At 45.4% G+C, this 21,473-nt stretch overlaps 1 protein-coding gene across 2 annotated transcripts in view; it reads left to right on the top strand.

The window, feature by feature from the left end:
* Positions 1–21,473, top strand: part of LOC137652483 (CUE domain-containing protein 1) — a 97,171-nt gene that overhangs the window by 9,574 nt on the left and 66,124 nt on the right. For both annotated transcript variants that reach the window (XM_068385917.1, XM_068385916.1), the window contains exons 2-3: positions 5,656–6,410; positions 16,755–16,972. In XM_068385917.1, the coding sequence (XP_068242018.1) occupies positions 6,312–6,410; positions 16,755–16,972 (317 nt within the window). In that variant the 5' untranslated portion in view covers positions 5,656–6,311. The remainder of the gene's footprint in view (positions 1–5,655; positions 6,411–16,754; positions 16,973–21,473) is intronic.

Here is a 21,473-nt window from a genome sequence, read left to right as displayed (position 1 = left end):
ATCTCCCCAAGATCGCCCTTACCAACGTAAGACGAGAGAGCCCATTTTTACCTCGTCGTCCGAAGGTGTTTCTCGTAAGAAACCTTGGACCAAGGTCTCCAGACCTTTGAAACGTAAGTCGGTCCCTTCAGGACAAGTCCAACGTCCCGGTTGTAGCCACTGGGACAGTTCGGACCCGTTGCCGTCATCGGATGACTGCTCGCCGCCTAAGAGAGGCAAAGTTGTGCCGCCTCAGTCGCTCACCCCGTCTGTTGCCGCACCTGCTTCCGTAGACCCTAAATGGGTGTTACTGCAGGACATGCAGTCCAAGCTTGCGTCCTTGATGGAGGACTTCAATGCGGAGAAGGTTGCCGCTGAACCTTCTGGCCAACAACCATCCAAGCGGTCTGTTGTGCGTCCTGTTGACGTTGAGGTAGCTTTCTCGCGTCAACCAGTTGGGGTAGTACCTCCACCGATGCGACCCAGTGTGGGTTTCCAGCCGCACGTTGACGTTAGGCAATGCACGGAGGTGGTTGTTGACGTTCAGGACGTTCATCAACCATCAGAGGTGACTTGTTTTGACGCGGTGCGTCAACCTCCGCAACCCGGTATGGTGTTGACTGCACAACCCAGACGGTCTAAACAGTCTCGGATGGACGCTGTGCGTCCTCGCGCACCTATGGTTGTTGACAGTTCCCAGACTGTTCAGCAGTTCCATGACGCTGCGTCCGGCTCCGTCACGCATGCACCAGTGCGACCGGACTCGGCGAGTCAAACGTTGCCCACTCCTTTGCCGTTTTCTCATCATTTATCGGATGAGGAACTGTCCGATGAGGACGTTGCTGAACCACAAGAGGATCAACCTTCAGAACTTGATGAGCCTAAGGCAGCCCAACCATCCTTGGACTTTAGAAAAGTCATGGCTGTGTTTAAGGAGTTGTTCCCTGACCACTTTGTTTCTGTGGCTCCTCGTTCGCCGCCGTCAGAATTTGTATTAGGCGTTCCTGCTACCGTGCCTGCCTTTACTAAACTCGTTCTCTCTCGCTCATCCAAGAGAGCTTTGCGGCTGTTGGGCGATTGGTTAGAGACCAAGAAGAGTTTAGGGAAGACAGCATTTGCCTTCCCCCCATCTAAACTCTCGTCTAGATCGAGCGTCTGGTATGCCACGGGAGAAGTTCTCGGCTTGGGAGTTCCTGCCTCTGCCCAGGGCGACTTCTCAAGTCTTGTAGACTCTCCCCGCCGCCTTGCCATGAGACGCTCGAAGATTTGTTGGTCACCATCGGACCTGGACCACCTTCTTAAAGGTATATTTAGGGCTTTCGAAGTCTTTAACTTCCTAGACTGGTGTTTAGGAGCCCTGAGTAGGAAAATCTCTTCTGCGGATAAGGATGTTTCCTTACTCATTATGTCCTGCATGGACAAGGCCGTCCGTGATGGGTCCAACGAACTAGCCGCTTCATTCACGTCCGGAGTCCTGAAGAAACGAGAGTCTCTATGTTCTTTCCTGTCTGCTGGAGTGACGCCATGCCAAAGATCTGAGCTACTCTTTGCGCCCTTGTCCAAGTGCCTATTTCCTGAAGTCTTGGTTAAGGAAATTGCCTTGTCTTTAGTACAGAAGGACACCCACGATCTAGTTGCGTCCTCAGCTCGCATAGCTCCCCCTTTGCCTACATTGTCTGCTAGACCGAGGATAGACACTCCAGCGTCTCGATTTATCCCGCCCTTTCGTGGCAGAGCCTCCAACAGGGGAGGTGCTCGTGCCGAAGGGAAGCGAGGGAAGAGGAAAGGATCCAAGTCCTCTAAGGGCAGAGTCTGACTGCCCGCAACTTCAGACAGCAGTAGGAGCCAGACTCAAGAACTTCTGGCAAGCCTGGGAGAAGAGAGGCGCAGATCAACAATCTGTGAGGTTGCTCAGAGAGGGGTACAAAATCCCTTTTGTACGCAAACCCCCTCTAGCGACGTCCCCCATCGATCTCTCTCCCAGGTACAGAGAGGAAGAAAAGAGACAAGCCCTGAAACTGGAAGTGTCTCTTTTGCTAGAGAAGGGAGCGGTGGTCAAAGTCTCGGACCTTCAATCACCGGGGTTTTACAACCGTCTCTTCCTAGTATCAAAGAAGACAGGAGGTTGGAGACCGGTGCTAGACGTCAGTGCTCTGAATGTCTTTGTCACAAAGACGAAGTTTTCCAGGGAGACCACAAAGTCAGTCTTAGCAGCGGTCAGAAAGGAAGACTGGATGGTCTCGCTAGACCTAAGGGACGCCTACTTCCACATCCCCATTCACTCAGACTCCCAACCCTTTCTGAGATTCGTCTTCGAAGATGTGGTTTACCAGTTTCGGGCCCTGTGCTTTGGCCTAAGCACAGCTCCTCTCGTGTTTATGAGGCTGATGAGGAATGTGGCGAAATTCCTCCACTTATCGGACATCCAAGCCTCCCTTTATTTGGACGACTGGCTTCTCAGAGCCTCTTCCAGTCGTCGCTGTCTGAAGGATCTCAATTGGACTCTAGATCTGACCAAGGAATTGGGACTCCTAGTCAATTTGGAAAAGTCGCAGCTGGTCCCATCCCAAACTATTCTGTATTTAGGGATGGAGATTCACAGTCAAGCTTTTCGGGCTTTTCCGTCGGCCCCCAGAATAGATCAAGCCCTGCTCTCCATCCAGAAGATGCTGAAGAAAGAACGCTGCTCAGTCAGGCTGTGGATGAGTCTGGTAGGGACGCTGTCATCCCTGGAGCAATTTGTATCACTAGGAAGACTACACCTCCGTCCTCTTCAATTCCATCTGGCTTTTCACTGGAAAAAGGACAAGACGCTAGAGGCGGTCTCGATCCCGATTTCCGAAAAGATAAAGTCTTGTCTGACTTGGTGGAAGGACAATATCAGCCTAAGAGAGGGTCTTCCCCTGGCAGTTCAGATACCCAACCACGTTCTCTTCTCGGACGCATCGGACTTGGGCTGGGGCGCGACGCTGGACGGTCGGGAATGCTCAGGTCTGTGGAACTCGAGTCAGAGGAGCATGCATATCAACTGCAAGGAGCTTTTGGCGGTTCATCTGGCCTTGAAAAGCTTCGAGTATCTCCTTCGAGGCAAAGTGGTGGAAGTAAACTCGGACAACACCACGGCCTTGGCGTACATCTCCAAACAGGGAGGTACCCACTCACTGACGTTGTACGAGATCGCAAGGGACCTGCTCATCTGGTCAAAAGATCGAGGCATCTCCCTAGTAACGAGGTTCATCCAGGGCGACTTGAACGTCCTAGCAGATTGTCTCAGTCGGAAAGGTCAGGTAATTCCAACCGAATGGACCCTCCACAAGGATGTGTGCAAGAGACTTTGGGCGACTTGGGGTCAACCCACCATAGATCTCTTTGCAACCTCGCTGACCAAGAGGCTTCCAATCTATTGCTCTCCAGTCCCGGACCCAGCAGCAATACATATAGATGCCTTCCTCCTAGATTGGTCACATCTGGATCTTTACGCATTCCCACCATTCAAGATTGTCAACAAGGTACTGCAGAAGTTCGCCTCTCACGAAGGGACAAGGTTGACGTTAGTTGCTCCCCTCTGGCCCGCGAGAGAATGGTTCACCGAGGTACTTCGATGGTTAGTAGACGTTCCCAGAAGTCTTCCTCTAAGAGTAGACCTTCTACGTCAGCCACACGTAAAGAAGGTACACCAAAGCCTCCACGCTCTTCGTCTGACTGCCTTCAGACTATCGAAAGACTCTCGAGAGCTAGAGGCTTTTCGAAGGAGGCAGCCAGTGCGACTGCTAGAGCAAGGAGAGCGTCTACCATTAGAGTCTACCAATCGAAGTGGGAAGTCTTCCGAGACTGGTGCAAGTCAGTTTCTGTATCCTCGACCAGTACCTCTGTAGCCCAAATAGCTGATTTTCTCTTATACCTGAGAAAAGGACGATCCCTTTCAGCTCCCACTATCAAGGGCTACAGAAGCATGTTGGCATCGGTCTTCCGGCATAGAGGCTTAGATCTTTCCAACAATAAAGATCTGCAAGACCTCCTTAAGTCTTTCGAGACCACTAAGGAGCGTCATTTGGCTACTCCTGGGTGGAATTTAGACGTGGTCCTAAGATTCCTCATGTCAGACAGGTTTGAGCCTTTACAGTCAGCCTCCCTGAAAGATCTCACTCTTAAGACTCTTTTCCTGGTATGCTTAGCCTCGGCTAAAAGAGTCAGTGAGCTTCATGCCTTCAGCAAGAACATCGGATTTTCGTCAGAAAAAGCTACTTGTTCTCTGCAACTTGGTTTTCTAGCCAAAAATGAGCTACCTTCTCGTCCTTGGCCTAAATCTTTCGATATTCCCAGCTTATCGGAGATCGTAGGCAATGAACTAGAAAGAGTCTTATGCCCTGTTAGAGCTCTTAAGTTCTACTTAGCTCGTACTAAACCTTTACGAGGCCAATCTGAAGCTTTATGGTGTTCGGTTAAGAAACCATCCTTGCCTATGTCAAAGAATGCTTTGTCATACTTTATCAGATTGTTAATACGAGAAGCTCATTCACACCTGAGTGAGGAAGACCGATCTTTGCTTAAGGTTAAGACGCACGAGGTTAGAGCTGTAGCAACTTCCGTGGCCTTTAAGCAAAGTAGATCTCTGCAAAGTATAATGGACGCAACCTATTGGAGAAGCAAGTCAGTGTTCGCGTCATTTTACTTGAAAGATGTCCAGTCTCTTTACGAGAACTGCTACACACTGGGACCATTCGTAGCAGCGAGTGCAGTAGTGGGTGAGGGCTCAACCACTACAATTCCCTAATTCCATATCCTTTTAATCTGTCTCTTGAAATGTTTTAATGTTGTTTTTATGGGTTGTCCGGAAGGCTAAGAAGCCTTTCGCATCCTGGTTGATTTGGCGGGTGGTCAAAGTCATTTCTTGAGAGCGCCCAGATTAGGGGTTTGATGAGGTCCTGTTGTATGGGTTGCAGCCCTTGATACTTCAGCTCCTGGGGGTCTGTCAGCATCCTAAGAGGATCGCTGGGCTCCGTAAGGAAGACGTACTTACAAGGCAGAGTAATCGTCTAAGTCGACTTCCTTACCAGGTACCTATTTATTTTGGTTTTGTTATATTGATAACTGTCAAAATGAAATAAAAAACTCTTAGCTTATACGATGTAAACATATTTAACTGGTCTCTACCCACCTCCTTGGGTGTGAATCAGCTATTATATATTCACCGGCTAAGTTAAATATTTAAAAATGATATTTTAATTATAAAATAAATTTTTGAATATACTTACCCGGTGAATATATAAATTAAACGACCCTCCCTTCCTCCCCAATAGAGACGCAGTGGGATGAGAAGAAATTGAGTCTTTGTTTACATCGAGAGAGTGGTATCTGGCCGACAGTTGGCGCTGGTGGGCACACCCGCAACCTGTATAGCGATCGCTGGCGAGTTTTTACTGTTTTTTGTCTGTCGAGCAACAGAGTTGCAGCTATTATATATTCACCGGGTAAGTATATTCAAAAATTTATTTTATAATTAAAATATCATATTACAGCAGTTTGTATTATATGAAGTTACTCGCCTATATAAACTTGAGGATATGCCTTATGTGTAGGGTAAAATTTGTTTGATATAGGTGTAGCATTTTACTCTATTACAGTACTATACTGTAATGAAGTATGTAAATAATTTCTTTTTATATTTCATTTCAGGTTGCCTCTTTTGTGCCGGGGAGTATGTAGGGAACATATCCAGGACAGTAGGGGTGGCAACTCTGCCCACTCAAAGAAGGGGCGATGTGACCGAGAATATCCCAGAGCCAAGAATCTCAGAGTTAAGGCTGTGATACTTAAGAGATCTGATTGTAACACATAGAAATAGTAAACTATTAGTAATCCATTCATAAGGTTAGCTGCAGTTTTTCTAACGGCTATAGAAACCACTGTAGTTAACGATAACATACATTACAGTATTTAAGATCATTTCATGAAACGGCATAATGCAGTGGCTTGACTGTCAAATTCACAGTTGCATCCTAAGATTATCATCACACAGCATTTAGTATTTATGATTATGTATGCTTTGTGTGAAAGAAATAATAACCAAAGCTAAGAAAGTCTAGCGCAGCTCATCTAGATTACAGTTTAAACAACCATAGTTGGTACCGTGTGTGTATGCATGATGGCGACATTCTTGATGTTCAGCTGAGAACATTTGTCACTTTTACATATTAAAATTACAACAAAATTTTATGGGACAAATCTAGAAATAGTTTTGTTGTTATTGCAATACTGCTTCTCGGAGAGGAATATTAAAAATACTTCCTGGTAGAACGTTTCACCCTCATCGGAACTGTCTGAGAGCAAGGATGGCGGCTGTTGAGGGTCAAGCTACTCAGTTAGACTTCCATCAGGCAATGGAAGATTTCAAGACCATGTTCCCGGATGTTGATGCAGATGTCATTGAGGTATGTTGTACAGCATTGTAGGTAGAGTTTTGCTTTTTATGTAAAGTGTATATGCTTGTCTAACATGTTGTAAAATGTATAATGTTTTTTTTCGGCTTTTATAAGGGGGATTATCCTATTTCAATTTGGAATAAGAGTGTAATTTGGTTGCATATCATGATTGATAACTATGGTTCCAGCTTTATTGATCATATTAATTATATAAGGCCCATAGGTTATCTAAAATAAAGATTTTTTTAAATAATTTTTTTTTATGAAAATAAAGGTATTTGTGAACAGGATAATGTTAAAAAGAATTCTGAATACAGTACAAAAATTCAGCATCTTATACAGTAGTATAGTACAGAACCATGTTTTACAGATTTAATTTTTTTATATGTCTGGGGACAATTACTTTCCAGAGCCTGTCTTGACCCTCATTCTTGTTACTCCCAACTCTTGGATTTCTGCTTTGCTCCCTTGGTGTTCATTGTCTACACATTATTAACTAATAACCCAGCTCTTTGTATGTCGGCCAGACTGTTACTACTTTTTTTTTTTTTTTAGTGCCTTGACACTAGCATAACGATTTATTGTCCCCCCAAGTATGCTGAATATTTTATTTCCTTCAATTGAATGTAAGGTACTTGCTATTTCCTTGTAACTTGGTTCTACCTCCTCCTCTTCATCAGGTCTCAAATATTTCTAGAATAACATTTTTTTGTTTGTTTGAATTGTTTTAATTTTGAGGATCTCGTGCAACTTCATCTGTTTCATTCATTACTGTACATAGCACTGAATTACATTTATCCCATCACATTAATCAGTTACTATTACATTTACCCCAACACATTAGTCTATTACATTCACCCCAAGTCTTTTTATGACCCATTTAAATTTTCCTCGCTTTGGCTCTTGCTTTTATTCAGTTTAGATTTTTATCATATCTGAGCTTTGCAGTTACTATAAGCACCTGATTTTTCTATTTGTATGGAGCAAAGACATGGCTGCTTACAAAGAAAGAAAAAGAATTTTTGAAGAGATATGACTAATTTTTATTTGTTCCGTAACTGAAATACAAACCACGCTATTTACATGGGGTAATTAATTCGGCATAGCTGAATGACGAGCCATAAAAGTTTTAACGAAGGTTTACTACCCCGCCACTAGTTAGCGGGGGGGGGGGGGTAGGGAGGGGTAGCTTCACTTTACTTTTGGCTCGGGCAGAGAACAGACCTGTCTGCTTTCTCCCTCGCTTTGACTGCCATATTTAATCTGTTTTTGCTTTTTTCTTTTCCAGTGTGTTTGAAGTTGGCCTCTACTACTATGCGTACTTGCCCTGGACTTCCCGGCCGCCCTTGTGGGACCTTTATGTCGGCAGTCGACACCGATCCCCACACCTTGTGTCCTCACTGTAGGGGCCAGCGGTGTGATAGTGGTAATGTTTGTATAGAATGTAGGGAGTGGTCTACCTCCCAGTGGGAGAGGTTTGCCCAGCGCTGGAAGAAAAAGTCTAAAAGGGATCTTTCTCCTTCAGAGGCTTCTTTGAAGAGAGAAAATTCCAGGACTTCTTCCATAGCCCTTTCCTCCTCCGAAGCTCCCCCTCGAGCAGTCTCTTCCGTGAGGCCGGCGAGTGGTAGCGTAGACCGTACTGGTGTTGACCGATCCCGGGGTGCGGGAGAGGTAGTCGCCTCCCATAGCGAGGCAGCTGCCCCTCCTCCCCCGGAGGAGAATTTGAATATGTCTAATCGTGATTTGTTACAGCTTTGGGCTTCCTTGGGGCTGCAGGGTTCGCCCTCCAAGGAAGCCCTGTTTGACATGATCAAACTTGGTGCAGCTGTCAAACAATCGCCAACTACAGCAGGGATAGATTCTCTGTCTGTGGTTGACGTTGTTGTGACGGAGACATCTTGTGGGTTTAGTCAAACCTCCGTTCCTGTTGCTGAGGTAGCTGACGGCTTAGATTCCCCCTCCGAACACCTTTCGAGGGAGGATCTAAGTCCCACGGTCTCTCCTGCCGGTGATTCTCCCCCTCGGGGAAGTTCACTTACAGAGACTCCTCTGCGGAGGCCCCTTGATGGTCAGCTTGCTGATCCAACGGCCCCTCGTGGGCGTATAAGGCGGAAGGCTCGTCCTCCCCTTCGCCGTAGAGGCCTTCCTTCCCCTCACAACGGAGTTAGGAGGCACCTCTTCGGCTCGTCGTCACCACAGTCCTCTGCGGAGATGACTCGCCGTTCGCCGATCCTGCCAGCTACCACCTTAGACCTCTCCAGGGATCGTTCGCGATCCCCTTCGAATTGATGGTCGTCCTTCGGGACCCTGTGTCCAGTCTCCCTCCAGACCTGCTGACTTGCCGTCACCCTTTGATGTTACGGATGCGTGTTGCGCGCCACCTGATCCTGCCACTGCGCATGCACTGGGCTCTTCGGGGCTTAGGGGCCTTGAGCGCAAGACCGCGCCTTTTGCCCTCAAGCGCCAGGTTCTTCCTGCGCGCCCTCCTGCTGCTGCCGCTGTTCCTGTCTTAGCGCCACAGTGCTCAGCTGCGCGCCCCTGTTCCTGCTACGCGCCAGGGCTCCCCTGCGCGCCCACATCCTTCTGCGCCCCGGCGCCCACCAGCAGTTCCTGTTCCAGCGCGCCAGCGGACACGCGCCCACCTGCGCCCCAGCGTTCCCCGGTTCCTGCCTCGTCGCCCGCAGTTCAAGAGGTTCCTACGCTAGCGCACAGGCGCTCACAGGTTCCTCTGGACTTACAGCGCCCGTCTGGAGTTAGGCGTGAAGCGCGCCCACGCGCAGTTCCAGTCCCAGCGCGCTCTTTTACATCTCAGCGCGCCACCCAGGAGGCGCATAAACTAGCGCACAGGCGCTCACAGGCACCCCAGGGCTCTCCTTCCAGACCACGCGATCTTGCACGCGTTCCAGCTGCGCGCGACACTCCGGTTGCGCGCCCAGTTCCAGTTATCAAGGCGCCCCATGCAACCCTCCAGCGCACACCTGTGCACCCTAATCCAGCCACGCGTCCTGCTTGCCCACTGTAGCAGCGCACACCAGTGCGTCCACATCCTGATGCGCGCCATGCGCGCCCACGATCACCTGCACGCCCAGCGCTCCCACAAGCTAGTATGCCTGTCCTTTCGGACCAGCGCCTACCTATGCGCCAACGCGCCATCCCTTCCTCGTGCTATCCTGAACCGGCGCTCTCGCGCCCTCGCTCGGTTCTTCCGGATACGTGCCCAGGCGCCACTGACCTCTCGCGCCCTCCAGTGCCGCATCAGGATGCTGCGCTTCCTCGTATCTGGCCGCCTCCCGTTCCGGCTCCTGCGCGCCACACGCCCTCGCCATCTCCTACGCGCGCTCGCACCCGCTCCAGCTCCTGCGCGCCCACGAGCCCGCACCATCTCCTGCACGCCATCGCTCTCACGCGCCTGTGGCCTCGCCTACGCGCCACCGCGCCCTCGCGCCCGCTCCACCATCCTCTCTCGCCCACGCCCATGCGCAAGATTCCTGTGTCACGCGATTCTTTCGCGTGCGACCCTGATCAGGGCCCATCACGTGACCTTCAGCGCGATCGTCGCCAGGCGGACTGGTCTTCGTCTCGTTCCCCTCCCCGCAAGCGCAGAACAGCGCGCTCGCCGGAGGAGGGGCTGTTCCCGGACAGGTTTAAGGACTCTACCTTTTCAGCTTCTCAGGCGAACCCGCATTTGTCGACTCCTCCAAGGGATCGAACGATCCCCTTCCCTCCAGAGGGAGTGTCTGACAGCGCGACTGTCAGCCAGCAGCCCTGGTTCGGTACCTTGGTCAGAGCTCTTGTGCAGGCGATGAAGCCCGCCCTCTCTGACATGGGCCACAAATCAGTGGCAGCTTCCTCCCCCCTGAAGAGGAAGAGAGGAGTCTCTCCCGTGGAAACACCTCCAAGGCCTATTTTGTCTCCTCGCAGATCCTTGCGCAAGGCTCCTTCCCCCCCCCCCCCAGACTTTCTCTCCCTCCCCTGCGGATGAGGATTACCCATCCTCAGGAGAGTCGGATGAGCTGGACCGTTCCCCCATCGCACCAATAGGGGAAAGTCCGCCTCTCCCTGAGAAGTCTTCTCGTCCAGGGGTGGAAAAGAGCCTGCATCCATCGCTACTCGAGTCCTGTATCCCGCCCAGAAGGGAACCGAAGGACTCTAAGACGATCCCTAAATCGTCATCAAGGATCAGGCAGGAACCATCTAGACCTTCCGAGGATGTCCACGTGTCCCCCCAGGAAGAGCCACTGGGGACGGGAGACTTCGCTGCCAGTCCTTCAGGAGGAGAGCAGAACACGCCTTCTGGCCCACCAAGTCTCGAGCTTGTGGGCCAATACGATTCTCAAACGTCGGGACGCTGTGGCTGAGAGGTTCCACCTGAAGGTTCCCAGTTCGGAGATTAGCAGGCTCAGACACACTTCCGTGTTCGGTAAGAGTTTGTTTGAGCCTAAGAACGTGGAGCTTACCGCTGAGAGGTGGAGGAAGTCCAACCAGGATTCCCTCATCCATAGGGCCCTGACATCGAGGCCCTACAAACCTCCAGCGGCTCAACAGCCCCGTCTAGCTAAGGACACGAAGAAGACCACTGCAGCGAAGCCGAAGGTGTCTAAGCCCTTTCCTGCCAAGAGCAGAAGGAGCAAGAAGTCCTCCAGGGGAGGCAAGAACCCTAGAGGTAATGGCCGAGGCTGTAAACGCTAGGGTTGGCAGTCCCCCTGCATGTCCACCAGTGGGGGGATGCCTACAAAGTTGCGCGACAAGGTGGCAGCAACTCGGGCAGATACCTGGACGATTTCCGTGATTGTTCAGGGTTATCGCGTCCTGTTCACAGCCTCTCTACCTCCCCTGACAGCGAATTCAGTGTCGTTGAGCTCTCTTGCCATGGGATCGGCAAGAGGGCAAGCCCTTTGGGCAGAAGTCCAGACCATGTTGAAGAAGGACGCTCTCCAGGAGGTTGTAGATGGGTCCCCAGGCTTCTACAGTCGACACTTTCTTGTAAAGAAGGCGTCTGGAGGCTGGAGACCAGTGAAAGACTATCGCTCAGCCTTAAGTCTTGCCTTCAGGCTTAAAGGAATGGACATTTCTTCCTCGCTGGAACTGTCCCTTCTCATACGGAGTTATGATCTTACCTGCCCTCAGTCGGAAGTGAGACCCCCTCCATGGAACGTGGTTCGAGTTCTCAGGTCTCTGAAGAGACCTCCCTACGAATCATTACGCCAGGCTTCAGATCGCCACCTTACCTGGAAGACGGTTTTCCTGCTAGCTTTGGCCTCGGCCAAGCGAGTCAGTGAGCTACATGGTCTCTCGTACGACATCGCCCATTCAAGGGGATGGGGGGAGGTAACGTTCAGCTTTGTCCCTGAGTTTGTTGCCATGACTCAGAACCTGGGAGTGCCGGACCCTAGGTTCAACTTTTTCCAGGTTTTGAGTCTCCGTTCTGTAACAGATGACCCAGACCATCTCCTACTGTGCCCAGTGAGGAGTTTGAGGTTGCATCTTAGAAGAACAGCTGCAGTTCGTCCCCAGGTGCGAGCCCTGTTCGTGAGCACCGGGAAGACGAAGAGGAGGGTCACCAGGAATACCATCTCGGCCTGGATTCGCAAAGTGATACATCTGGCCTTGAATCCTGACCCTCCTCCGTCACGTCGCCCTAGAGCGCATGATGTCAGGGGCATAGCTATGTCCCTGGCCTTCAAGAAAAATTATTCAGTGACGCAGGTCCTTCAAGCTGGGGTGTTGAAGCGTCAGACCACCTTCACGGCCCACTACCTGCAAGACGTGACACACAGGAGGCTCGATACGTTCTCTATCGGCCCTGTGGTGGGTGCACAACACCTGGTCTAACCTCAGGCTCCTTAATGGACAAGTAGCAGAAGGTTTAGGGCATTGTTACCCGGTTTTAGTCTGCGTGAATGAAAAGATCTGTCTGGCCCTTATTCTTTTCTTCATCTTCTCCTCCCTTGGAGAAAGCAGCATCCTGGGTTCTGTGCACAGCTGACCTCGAACCTCTGCAGGTAAGCCATGCTCCCTTGTGTTCCTAGTATTAAATGTAATACTGTCATGTCCCCATACCCTGACGAGGTGGTATTGGGAGAGTCCTAGCCTAGATTTCCATCTGAAGAACTCCAGGTCAACTTCCTAGGACGAGTCACTTCTCACGTTTACACACACAGCTTATGTAGGCCGCAGCAGTTTCACAGCATGCCAGCGAGGTGCAGGGACCCCTTATTTCTTGAGTACTTACACACTCGAATTTGGGGTCCCCGGGCAAGCCAAAGCCAGTATGGCAGGGACTTACCTCCCTTCCTAAGGGTCGAGTCACCCCCATGTAAATAGTGTGGTTTGTATTTCAGTTACGGAACAAATGACAAATTCGTAGATAATTTGTATTTTTCCTAACTATACAAACCTTAGCTATTTACACATATTTGCCCGGCAGCCCTGTCCCCCGGGATAAGTCCTACCTCTAAGCAAAGTGTAGCATTCACCGGTGTGTGTGAGGGGGGGGGGGGTAGCAAGCTACCCCTCCTTACCCCCCGCTAACTAGCGGTGGGGTAGTAAACCCTCGTTAAAACTTTTATGGCTCGTCATTCAGCTACGCCGAAGTAATTACCCCATGTAAATAGCTAAGGTTTGTATAGCTAGGAAAAATACAAATTATCTATGAATTTGTCATTTCATGTTCCCCATTTGGATTTTCAGTTAGACTTTAGGGATTTTTTACTCTTCCCTTTCAATTGTCCATTTGTTTCATCACAAACCTGTAACTTTACCGAGCCTATCACTTTATTGCAAGGTTAAGTGTCTGCCATCTCTTTTTCTTGATATGCACTGGAAGAAAAGAGTATGTCCCACCTTGTTTTCTGCCTAATGTTATACCATATATGCTAGATATAAAATGCTACATAAAGGAGATAACAGAGCATATACTTTAATAAAAAACTTTGGGGGAGCTTCTTGGGATGAACACTAAGAATATTAGTGGGAAAGGTCTAGATAACCCAAAAATTAATTGGTGGCATTAGGTACATAATGAAGATACACTGATAGAAATGAGAAATATCTTTCGTAGAAAAGAAGTGCTGATGAATATTAAAATTCCAAAATATCTTAGTGATTGTCATTCTAATTATGTGCACCAGTAATACACACTTGCTTTTTTTTTTTAACCAAGGATATGACTGTTCTACGCTCATTTTATATTACATTTGACAGGTTCATTATTGAATTACTCATTTTCTCTTTTGGTGATGGTTTATGCTCCTAATTGTTCTTTTATGAACAAAATTAAGTGTGATGATTATTGTTAGTGAAACAATTGGAAATCAAATGTTTTCCTTTGACAGTTGCACTGTAAGTTGCACTTTTCTGTTTTAACAGTTAATCTGTTCACCCTTTTTACTTTATTTGACCATTGCAAGTACTGTATATGGGGGATAACCAGCATCATGCCTGCCTGGTTTATAGATTCTGATACTTAGCTAGGTTTAGATCTCTGCGATTAAGTTTGGATATTAGGTTAAGGGGCTTGGGCCTAATGAATTTTACTAATTTTCATTTGCTCGGAGAACAGTATTGCTCTCTTATGTAGAGGTCTTTTATTACAGTAGATTTCCTAGCTCCTAAGTTGTCTGTTATTTTCTGCAAGGTAGCAAGAAAAGGTTCTTTTTGCACTTGTTGGAGAATTGGGAATGGTACTCAATTAAGTCATGTGTTTGTGGTAGTTTTAGCCCTGCTGATTGCTACCTAATTTCCATAACTCATATTATCTAAAGTTTTTTAACATCTTTTGGCAAAACATTTTAGATAGGCATTCTGAAGCTAATCATCTTTCCCAAGTTTGAAATTTGGTTTTAGCAAAGGCCTTGAAGCATATGCTGCCCTTCTTACAATTTTCAGTGCTGTACAAAAATCCTTTGATTGTATTCAACAAATTTTATGATTGGCATTGATTTTAGTGCTGTCTTTGACTCTATTAATCATGATGCCCTTTTTTCAAAGTCAAATAGTTGGGAGTAGGTTGATCTTTTCTTAGCATCGTTATTGAATCTTTAAGTAACAGATTATAAATAGTTGTAAGTGATTATAGGAATGTGACTCTGGTGTTCCTGGGGGTAGTGTTTGTTTCCCATTACTTTCATACCACAGTATACACATGATATGGTTTGGCCTAGAAGTGATGCTACTCTCTCGTTAAATTCTGTCTCTGAAATGTCGATATGGGGTTTCTGAATCCGTCAATAGAGATCTAGCTAAAATTAGTGGATGGTGCAAATTATGGGGCATGAAGTTGAACCCTAACAAAACTCAAAGTATGATTGTAAGTAAGTCGAGGACAGTGGCTTTTCAACATCTAGATTTCTACATTGATGATGTTTCTTTAACTATGATTCTTGATTGCAAATTTTCTTTTTAGAAATACATCATGTCGGTTTCTTCTTCAATTGTACAAAAAAATGGCTTATTGAGAGTGTCAGATTTTCAGTGATCTATCTATTGTGAAGAAATGTTATAATTCTTTCATTCTGCCTTGTTCTGAATAGTTTTCCAGGCGGATCATCAGCTGCTGACTCTCATTTTAATTTGTTGGTCAAAAACTTCTTATTCCTGAGCTGGATATTAATCTCTGGTATTATTTTTCAGTTAGTTCTTTATGCATGTTAAATAAGATTTTTCATAATTTTAACCATCCATTGCATTCAAATCTTTCCTTCCTGTATGTATTACGCAGTTAATTCTAACATCTTGCCTTTTCCATCATCAGACTCAACACTACAAAGTATTCTAGAAGTTTTATTCCAGCTATGACCATATTGTGGAATGATCTTCCAAATCAGGCAGTTGAATCGGTAGAGCTTCAGAAGTTCAAACTTGCAGTGAATATTTTAATGTGTCTCTTCATAGTTAGTATATGGCAGATCTATTTTAACATTGATATTCTAAAGATATTTGATATTATTTGTTCATTACTTCTCATGTAGTATATTTATTGCTTTTCCTTGCCGGACTACATTTTCCTCCCAGAGCCCTTGAGCTTGTAACATCCTGCTTTTTCAACGAGAGTTGTAGCTTATCTAGTAATGATGATAATAATACATATAAGTGTTTTTCTTGGTGGTGTTGACAGTCACATCTACTTTCATTTTATGTAGCATAATGTGAGAAGTGTTTTATTTTTTTATACGTAAAGTAAAAGTTTTTCAGTTTTTCATTACTTGCTAGATGCTTGCTCATACAGTAGCTCTGTTTATTAAATGATCAGGGATCTGGCCTCGTGATAAGTAGTGAAATCTTATTAAGAAAGACCCTATAGTATAGCTACCATGTTACTATATATAAGAGATACAGTACAGTTTTCTGAAACCAAGCTGTGGAATGCATTATGTTAAAAACAGTAGTCAAACCAGAAACTCATAATAATTAGCTTATGAGTAAAGAAGTCTGATAAACCGAGGTCTGTTAATCTTGTGCTTATGATTGTTTGGTTAGCTTTGTGTTTAATCATTTTCATCTGGCATTTAAGTTTTTAATGGGTCATTACTTCTCTGTACTTGAGTACAGCAAATTGGTTTCATGTACATTATAACCTAGAGAAAGACATCCATGTGCTATGTAATTTTTAGGGTGCTAGTAAAATACCTGGGAATTTAGTTTAGATATAAAGATTGGTCTGATTATCTGTGGTTGTTGGTATGATAGGTCTTTTAAATGCTCTAATTCTCCTGATGAAAGAGTCATGACATTTATCACCTTGTCATCCTGAACCCCCTTTACTCTTGAGAGATTTACCATGGCTCTTGTCTTTAGTAGTCATATCTGTCTTAAATGTTATCCTCCATAGGAGGTAGAAAGCCTTAAAGGAAAGTGAAAACAAGCTTACAGCAGCTGTCAGAGGATCTGGAGGATTTTGTATCTCGTGTGGATATTCAAGATTCCACTCCATCCCTTCATTATCCCATCAAATCACCTCTGGGGGATCTACAGTATTAGTGTTTACTATATCTGCCTAGGTATCATTATTCCATCCAATCCCTTCTAGAGGATCTATTAGTTTTTACTATATCTGCCCAGGTATACATCCTGAGGTACTCCTCTTTGCCGGCCTTTGAAACTAATAGCCGAAGTAACTATTGGCATTCTTAACTTAGGAGGTCCTTTCCGGTGCTTATGTGTGTACCTGTGTATTATTGCCACTGGAGCAACTTGCTTCACACTTTTATCACCTCATCAGTATTTCAGGTGGCTCCAGAAACTCCTTGATATTGTCATTATCTGTATATTCTTATTATTGGCCCATGTAATTTTTTCATGCTAAATTTAATCAATTTCATATGCATTGAATATGCTGTTTTTATTGCTTTTTAGGCTGTGCTACGTGCTAATCATGGGGCCGTTCACGAAACCATCGACCAATTGTTAACCATGACAACAGACACAGAGAGTCAAGGTGGAGGAGTAGTTAGTCAATTGGCTCCCCATGGTGGAGGTGGAGCTAGTAATGAGCTACCGCCTTCGTATGCTCTCTCGGCTACGCCACCCCCGAGTTATCATCAAGCTGTGCCATCACCCCATCGTTCTCCTCTGTAAGTTTTTGTTTTTTTTATATTCATAAGTATTTTAAAGTCATATGGAATGATTGTTCATCATCAGTATAGTATCAATTTTGATATTTAGTGTTATATCATGTATAGTTTTTATGGGTAATTGCAGTATGTGAAGGTTTTAACTTTAATGTTATTGAAATTGAAAAATAGGATTAAGAAATCTTACTTAGATTCATATAAATAAAAGATAGAGATAGTTTTCTTTAATTGAATACAGAGTTAAAGACCATACAGTATGTTATTTCTATGAAATTCCCCTGATGTTCATTTTGCTCATATTGCTTCTTCTCTAGAAGCTCTGTTTTATCAACCTTAATCGCTAAATGTTTAACTTTTCTGATTTTATTCCCTACTATAAATATATGCACTTAGTAAAGGAATGAACATTCTAGCTCTAAGTGGTAACTGAAGCGTCCTTCTCTTTGTCATTAGTAAAGGAATGAACATTCTTGCTCTAAGTGGCAACTGAAGTGCCATTCTCTTTGTCATCTGTTGTATTCAGTCGCCAGCTACTGGCAAGACGTACGGTACTTCAGATTGTTTGCTTATTACTGTGCATCAAGATGTCATCCCCTAGCTTTCTAAGCAATTAATGTGGAGTGTTCACAGGAATTGTTTCTGGAAGTTCATTATCCACATTCCCTTGGTGTATCAGCCAGGCAACTACTGTATGTGATTTAAATTACATTGTGAAAAGATTCTTCTTACATGGTACCTCTTGTGTGATAGTACATTGTAATAACTGCCAATCAAGTTTACAGTGCCAGTGCTAAAGGAAACTTGCTGTTAGTTCGAAGGAAAAGTCAGGGAAGACTAGGCTAGTTGATTGTATTGTGGATGACGATAATAGTGACAAGCCTCTACCTGTAGGCAATTCATGAAATCATCCAACTTTTGATAGTACAATACTTGAACTTGTAATATCTTGACATCATTAGCTTTCTGGCTGCCTTAGGATTTTTTGTCACTTAGATGTACAATTTAGTTAACTTATCCAGGGCCCAATTCTTACCTCTCGATAAGTGAAAAGTATTTTAGGATAAGCCCCATGGGAGTCTTTAGAAGTATTTAACGGGCTTTATAAAACTTTTTTGTTATGTAGTAATAAGGACAACTATTTGGTGTTCTTCAAGTCCATCTCATTTTGAAGAGGGATTGCAATTAGTTCATATCCTTATGTTTGTTAACAATAATTTTGATGTGCTATCTATGTCGCATATTAGTTTGTATCTTCCTATTTTGATTATTGATTTACATACGGTATTGTGATGAGGTTTACAACATCACTTGTGAGGTTTGCAATATCACTTATGTTGAGGTTTGCAACATCACTTGTGGTGGCCGATGTGGTAACGATCCTGACTGGTGAACACCAGACTGGGGTTCCAGTCCCGCTCAATCTCGTTAGTTCTTTTGGTCGCTGCAACCTCATCGTCCTTGTGAGCTAAGGATGGGGTGTTTGGGGGACCCTATATGTCTATCTGCTAAGTCATCATCAACCATTGCCTGGCCCTCCTTGGTCTTAGCTTGGGTGGAAAGGGGGCTTCGGCATTGATTATATGTATATATGGTCAGCCTCTAGGGCATTGTCCTGCTTGATAGGGCAATGTCACTGTCCCTTGCTTCTGCCATTCATGAGTAGCCTTTAAACCTTTATGTACAGTGGAACCTCTACGTACGAATTTTCCAACATCCGAAGTAAAATTCAAGCACATTTTTTACTCTACACCCGAATTTTATTTCGACACACGAAGTAAGCAATTTTCGTCGTACCGGTTGTATCCGAATTTTTCGACACGCTAAGTACAATTCGAACACGTTCCTACTCTACACCCGAATTTTTTTTCGACACCCGAAGTAAACAATACCCGTACGCGTAGTTGGTACTCATAGCGCCGGATGTGTTTTTTATTTCCGCCGATAGAAGGCAGCACTTCGACCTCGGAGGGACCCTCAATTAGCGTGGCTTGGGTCAGTCCTCTGTTCTCGTCGGCTTCTTGCGGTTGTGCCCTGTATTACTGTACTGTTTCAATCGTGATTTTTTACGTGCATCCTTTTACGGTATTTTACCTAAAGTATGGGTCCTAAAAGGCTTAGTTTTGCAAGTGGTAGTGGTAGTGGTGAGAAAAGGAAGAAGGAAATGCTTTCTTTAGACGTAAAGCAAGAAATTATTGAAAAACATGAGCGTGGCGTCCGCGTGAGTGAACTTGCTAAAGAATATGGCCGTAATATGTCGACGATCTCGACAATCCTGAAACAGAAGGAAGCTATTAAAGCAGTGAAACCTTCTAAGGGGATCACCATTATTTCAAAACGCCGTAGCCCTATCATAGAAGAGATGGAACGACTTCTGCTAATCTGGATCAAGGACAGAGAGATTGTTGGCGACACCATCACCGAAACCATCATCTGCGAGAAGGCGCACGCCATCTTCACGGACTTGAAGGAGGAGAGCTCTGGGGGTGATGCTGGGGAGAGTTCAACCGAACCTTCCTCAGACGATTTCAAGGCATCTCGTGGCTGGTTTGAGAAATTTAAGAAACGGTCCGGGATTCATTCAGTTGTTCGCCACGGAGAGGCTGCTAGTGCGGACACAAAGGCTGCAGCTGACTTTGTCAAGAACTTTGAAAGGATCGTGCTGGAAGAAGGCTACGTAGAGCAGCAAGTGTTTAATTGTGATGAAACCGGGCTGTTTTGGAAGAAGATGCCCAGTCGAACCTACATCACCGCCGAAGAGAAGAAATTGCCTGGGCATAAGCCAATGAAGGATCGGTTGACTCTTGCCCTATGTACCAACGCTAGCGGGGACTTTAAAGTCAAGCCCTTACTGGTTTACTATTCTGTGAACCCTAGGGCCTTTAAGGCACACAGCGTGGATAAGGACCAGCTTCATGTTTTCTGGCGATCCAACTCGAAGGCCTGGGTCACTAGGCAGTTCTTTGTGCAATGGGTTAACCAAGTTTTCGGCCTTTCTGTGAAGAAGTATCTTCATGAGCATAAATTGCCTTTAAAGTGCCTGCTATGCCTTGACAATGCACCCGCTCACCCCCCCGGACTTGAAGATGATATCTTCGATGAATTTAAGTTCATAAAGGTGCTGTATCTTCCACCGAATACCACCTCTATCCTCCAGCCCATGGACCAGCAAGTCATCTCGAATTTCAAGAAGCTCTATACCAAGCACCTATTCAAGCAGTGCTTTAATGTCACGCAAAGCACAAACTTAACTTTGCGTGAATTTTGGAAAAGCCACTTTAACATCGTGCACTGCTTGAAGATCATAGATCAGGCTTGGGTGGGATTAACTCGACGATCCCTCAATTCTGTCTGGAAGAAGCTGTGGCCTGATGCAGTTTCTCCCCGAGATTTCGAAGGTTTTGACCCCGAACCTGATCCCGTGGTGGGAGCAGCGGAAGACGTAGAGGAAATCGTCTCCCTTGGCAAGTCCATGGGTCTGGAGGTCGACGCAGATGACATCACGGAACTCGTCGCCGAACATCACGACGAACTTACCACAGAGGAGCTCAAGGAACTCCTTGCTATGTCTGAGCACATGAGTGATGACGAGGAAGGGATCGAGGAGGTAGAACATGTGTTAGATTCGGCGCAAATAAAGGAGGTGTTAGGAAAATATCAAGACGTGGTCGACTTCATCGACAAATACCACCCAAGAAAATTGCAGGTTTGTCGTGTAGTTGCGCAGTTCGATGATGTTTGCCTAACTCACTTTCGAAACATTCTGAAAAGCCGTACCAAGCAACTATCTATCGATAGTTTCTTTAAAAAAACTACGAAGCGAACTCGTGATGAAGAGGATGGAAGTGGTTCAAAGAAAACGGCAAAGAGTGAAGCGAAAGAAATTCAATCAATTTTAAGTGGAGAGAGTGAAAGTGATTAAAATTAATCATCAAAAAGAAAAAAAGAAAACTTAAAAAAAAATATAAAATATAAAAAAAAAAAAAATAAGCTAAGTTATGTTAAAGTTCACTTAGTGTAAGTTAGAATAAGTTACGGTAGTGTACGTTTATCGTAGTTAACCTCTCTACCTCCTCGCCGCCCGTCCGTCTCCTCTCTGCGTAGCAAGACCAACAACACCTGCGCTGGAGTTTCTAAGGTAAAGTGATGCTAAAAACCCGATTCTTATTCATCATTTTTTGATAATTATTCTTTTTTACATGTCTATTATCTAATTTAGTGTGCATTATTCTCATGGGTAATTATGTGTAGTAATTTAGTAAGGAGTTATCATAGGTTTTGGGCTCAACCACGGATTAATTCTATTTCAATGTATTCTTATGGGAAAATTCGTTTCGACATCCAAACATTTTCTACATCCGAAGTCGGTTGTGGAACGGATTAAATTCGTATATGTCTTGCAGTTTTCCATTTTGTATTGTATGGAGTACTCTGCTATATTTCATACTTATCTTATTACATGCATAGTGTAGTAAGGTTTAACATTTTATGCATTTTTCCTTTA

This window comes from Palaemon carinicauda, chromosome 13, assembly GCF_036898095.1.
Source record: "Palaemon carinicauda isolate YSFRI2023 chromosome 13, ASM3689809v2, whole genome shotgun sequence".
Taxonomy (NCBI): domain Eukaryota; kingdom Metazoa; phylum Arthropoda; class Malacostraca; order Decapoda; family Palaemonidae; genus Palaemon; species Palaemon carinicauda.
The sequence above is the reverse complement of the archived record's forward strand: the minus strand, read 5'-3'. Positions and strand labels throughout refer to the sequence as shown.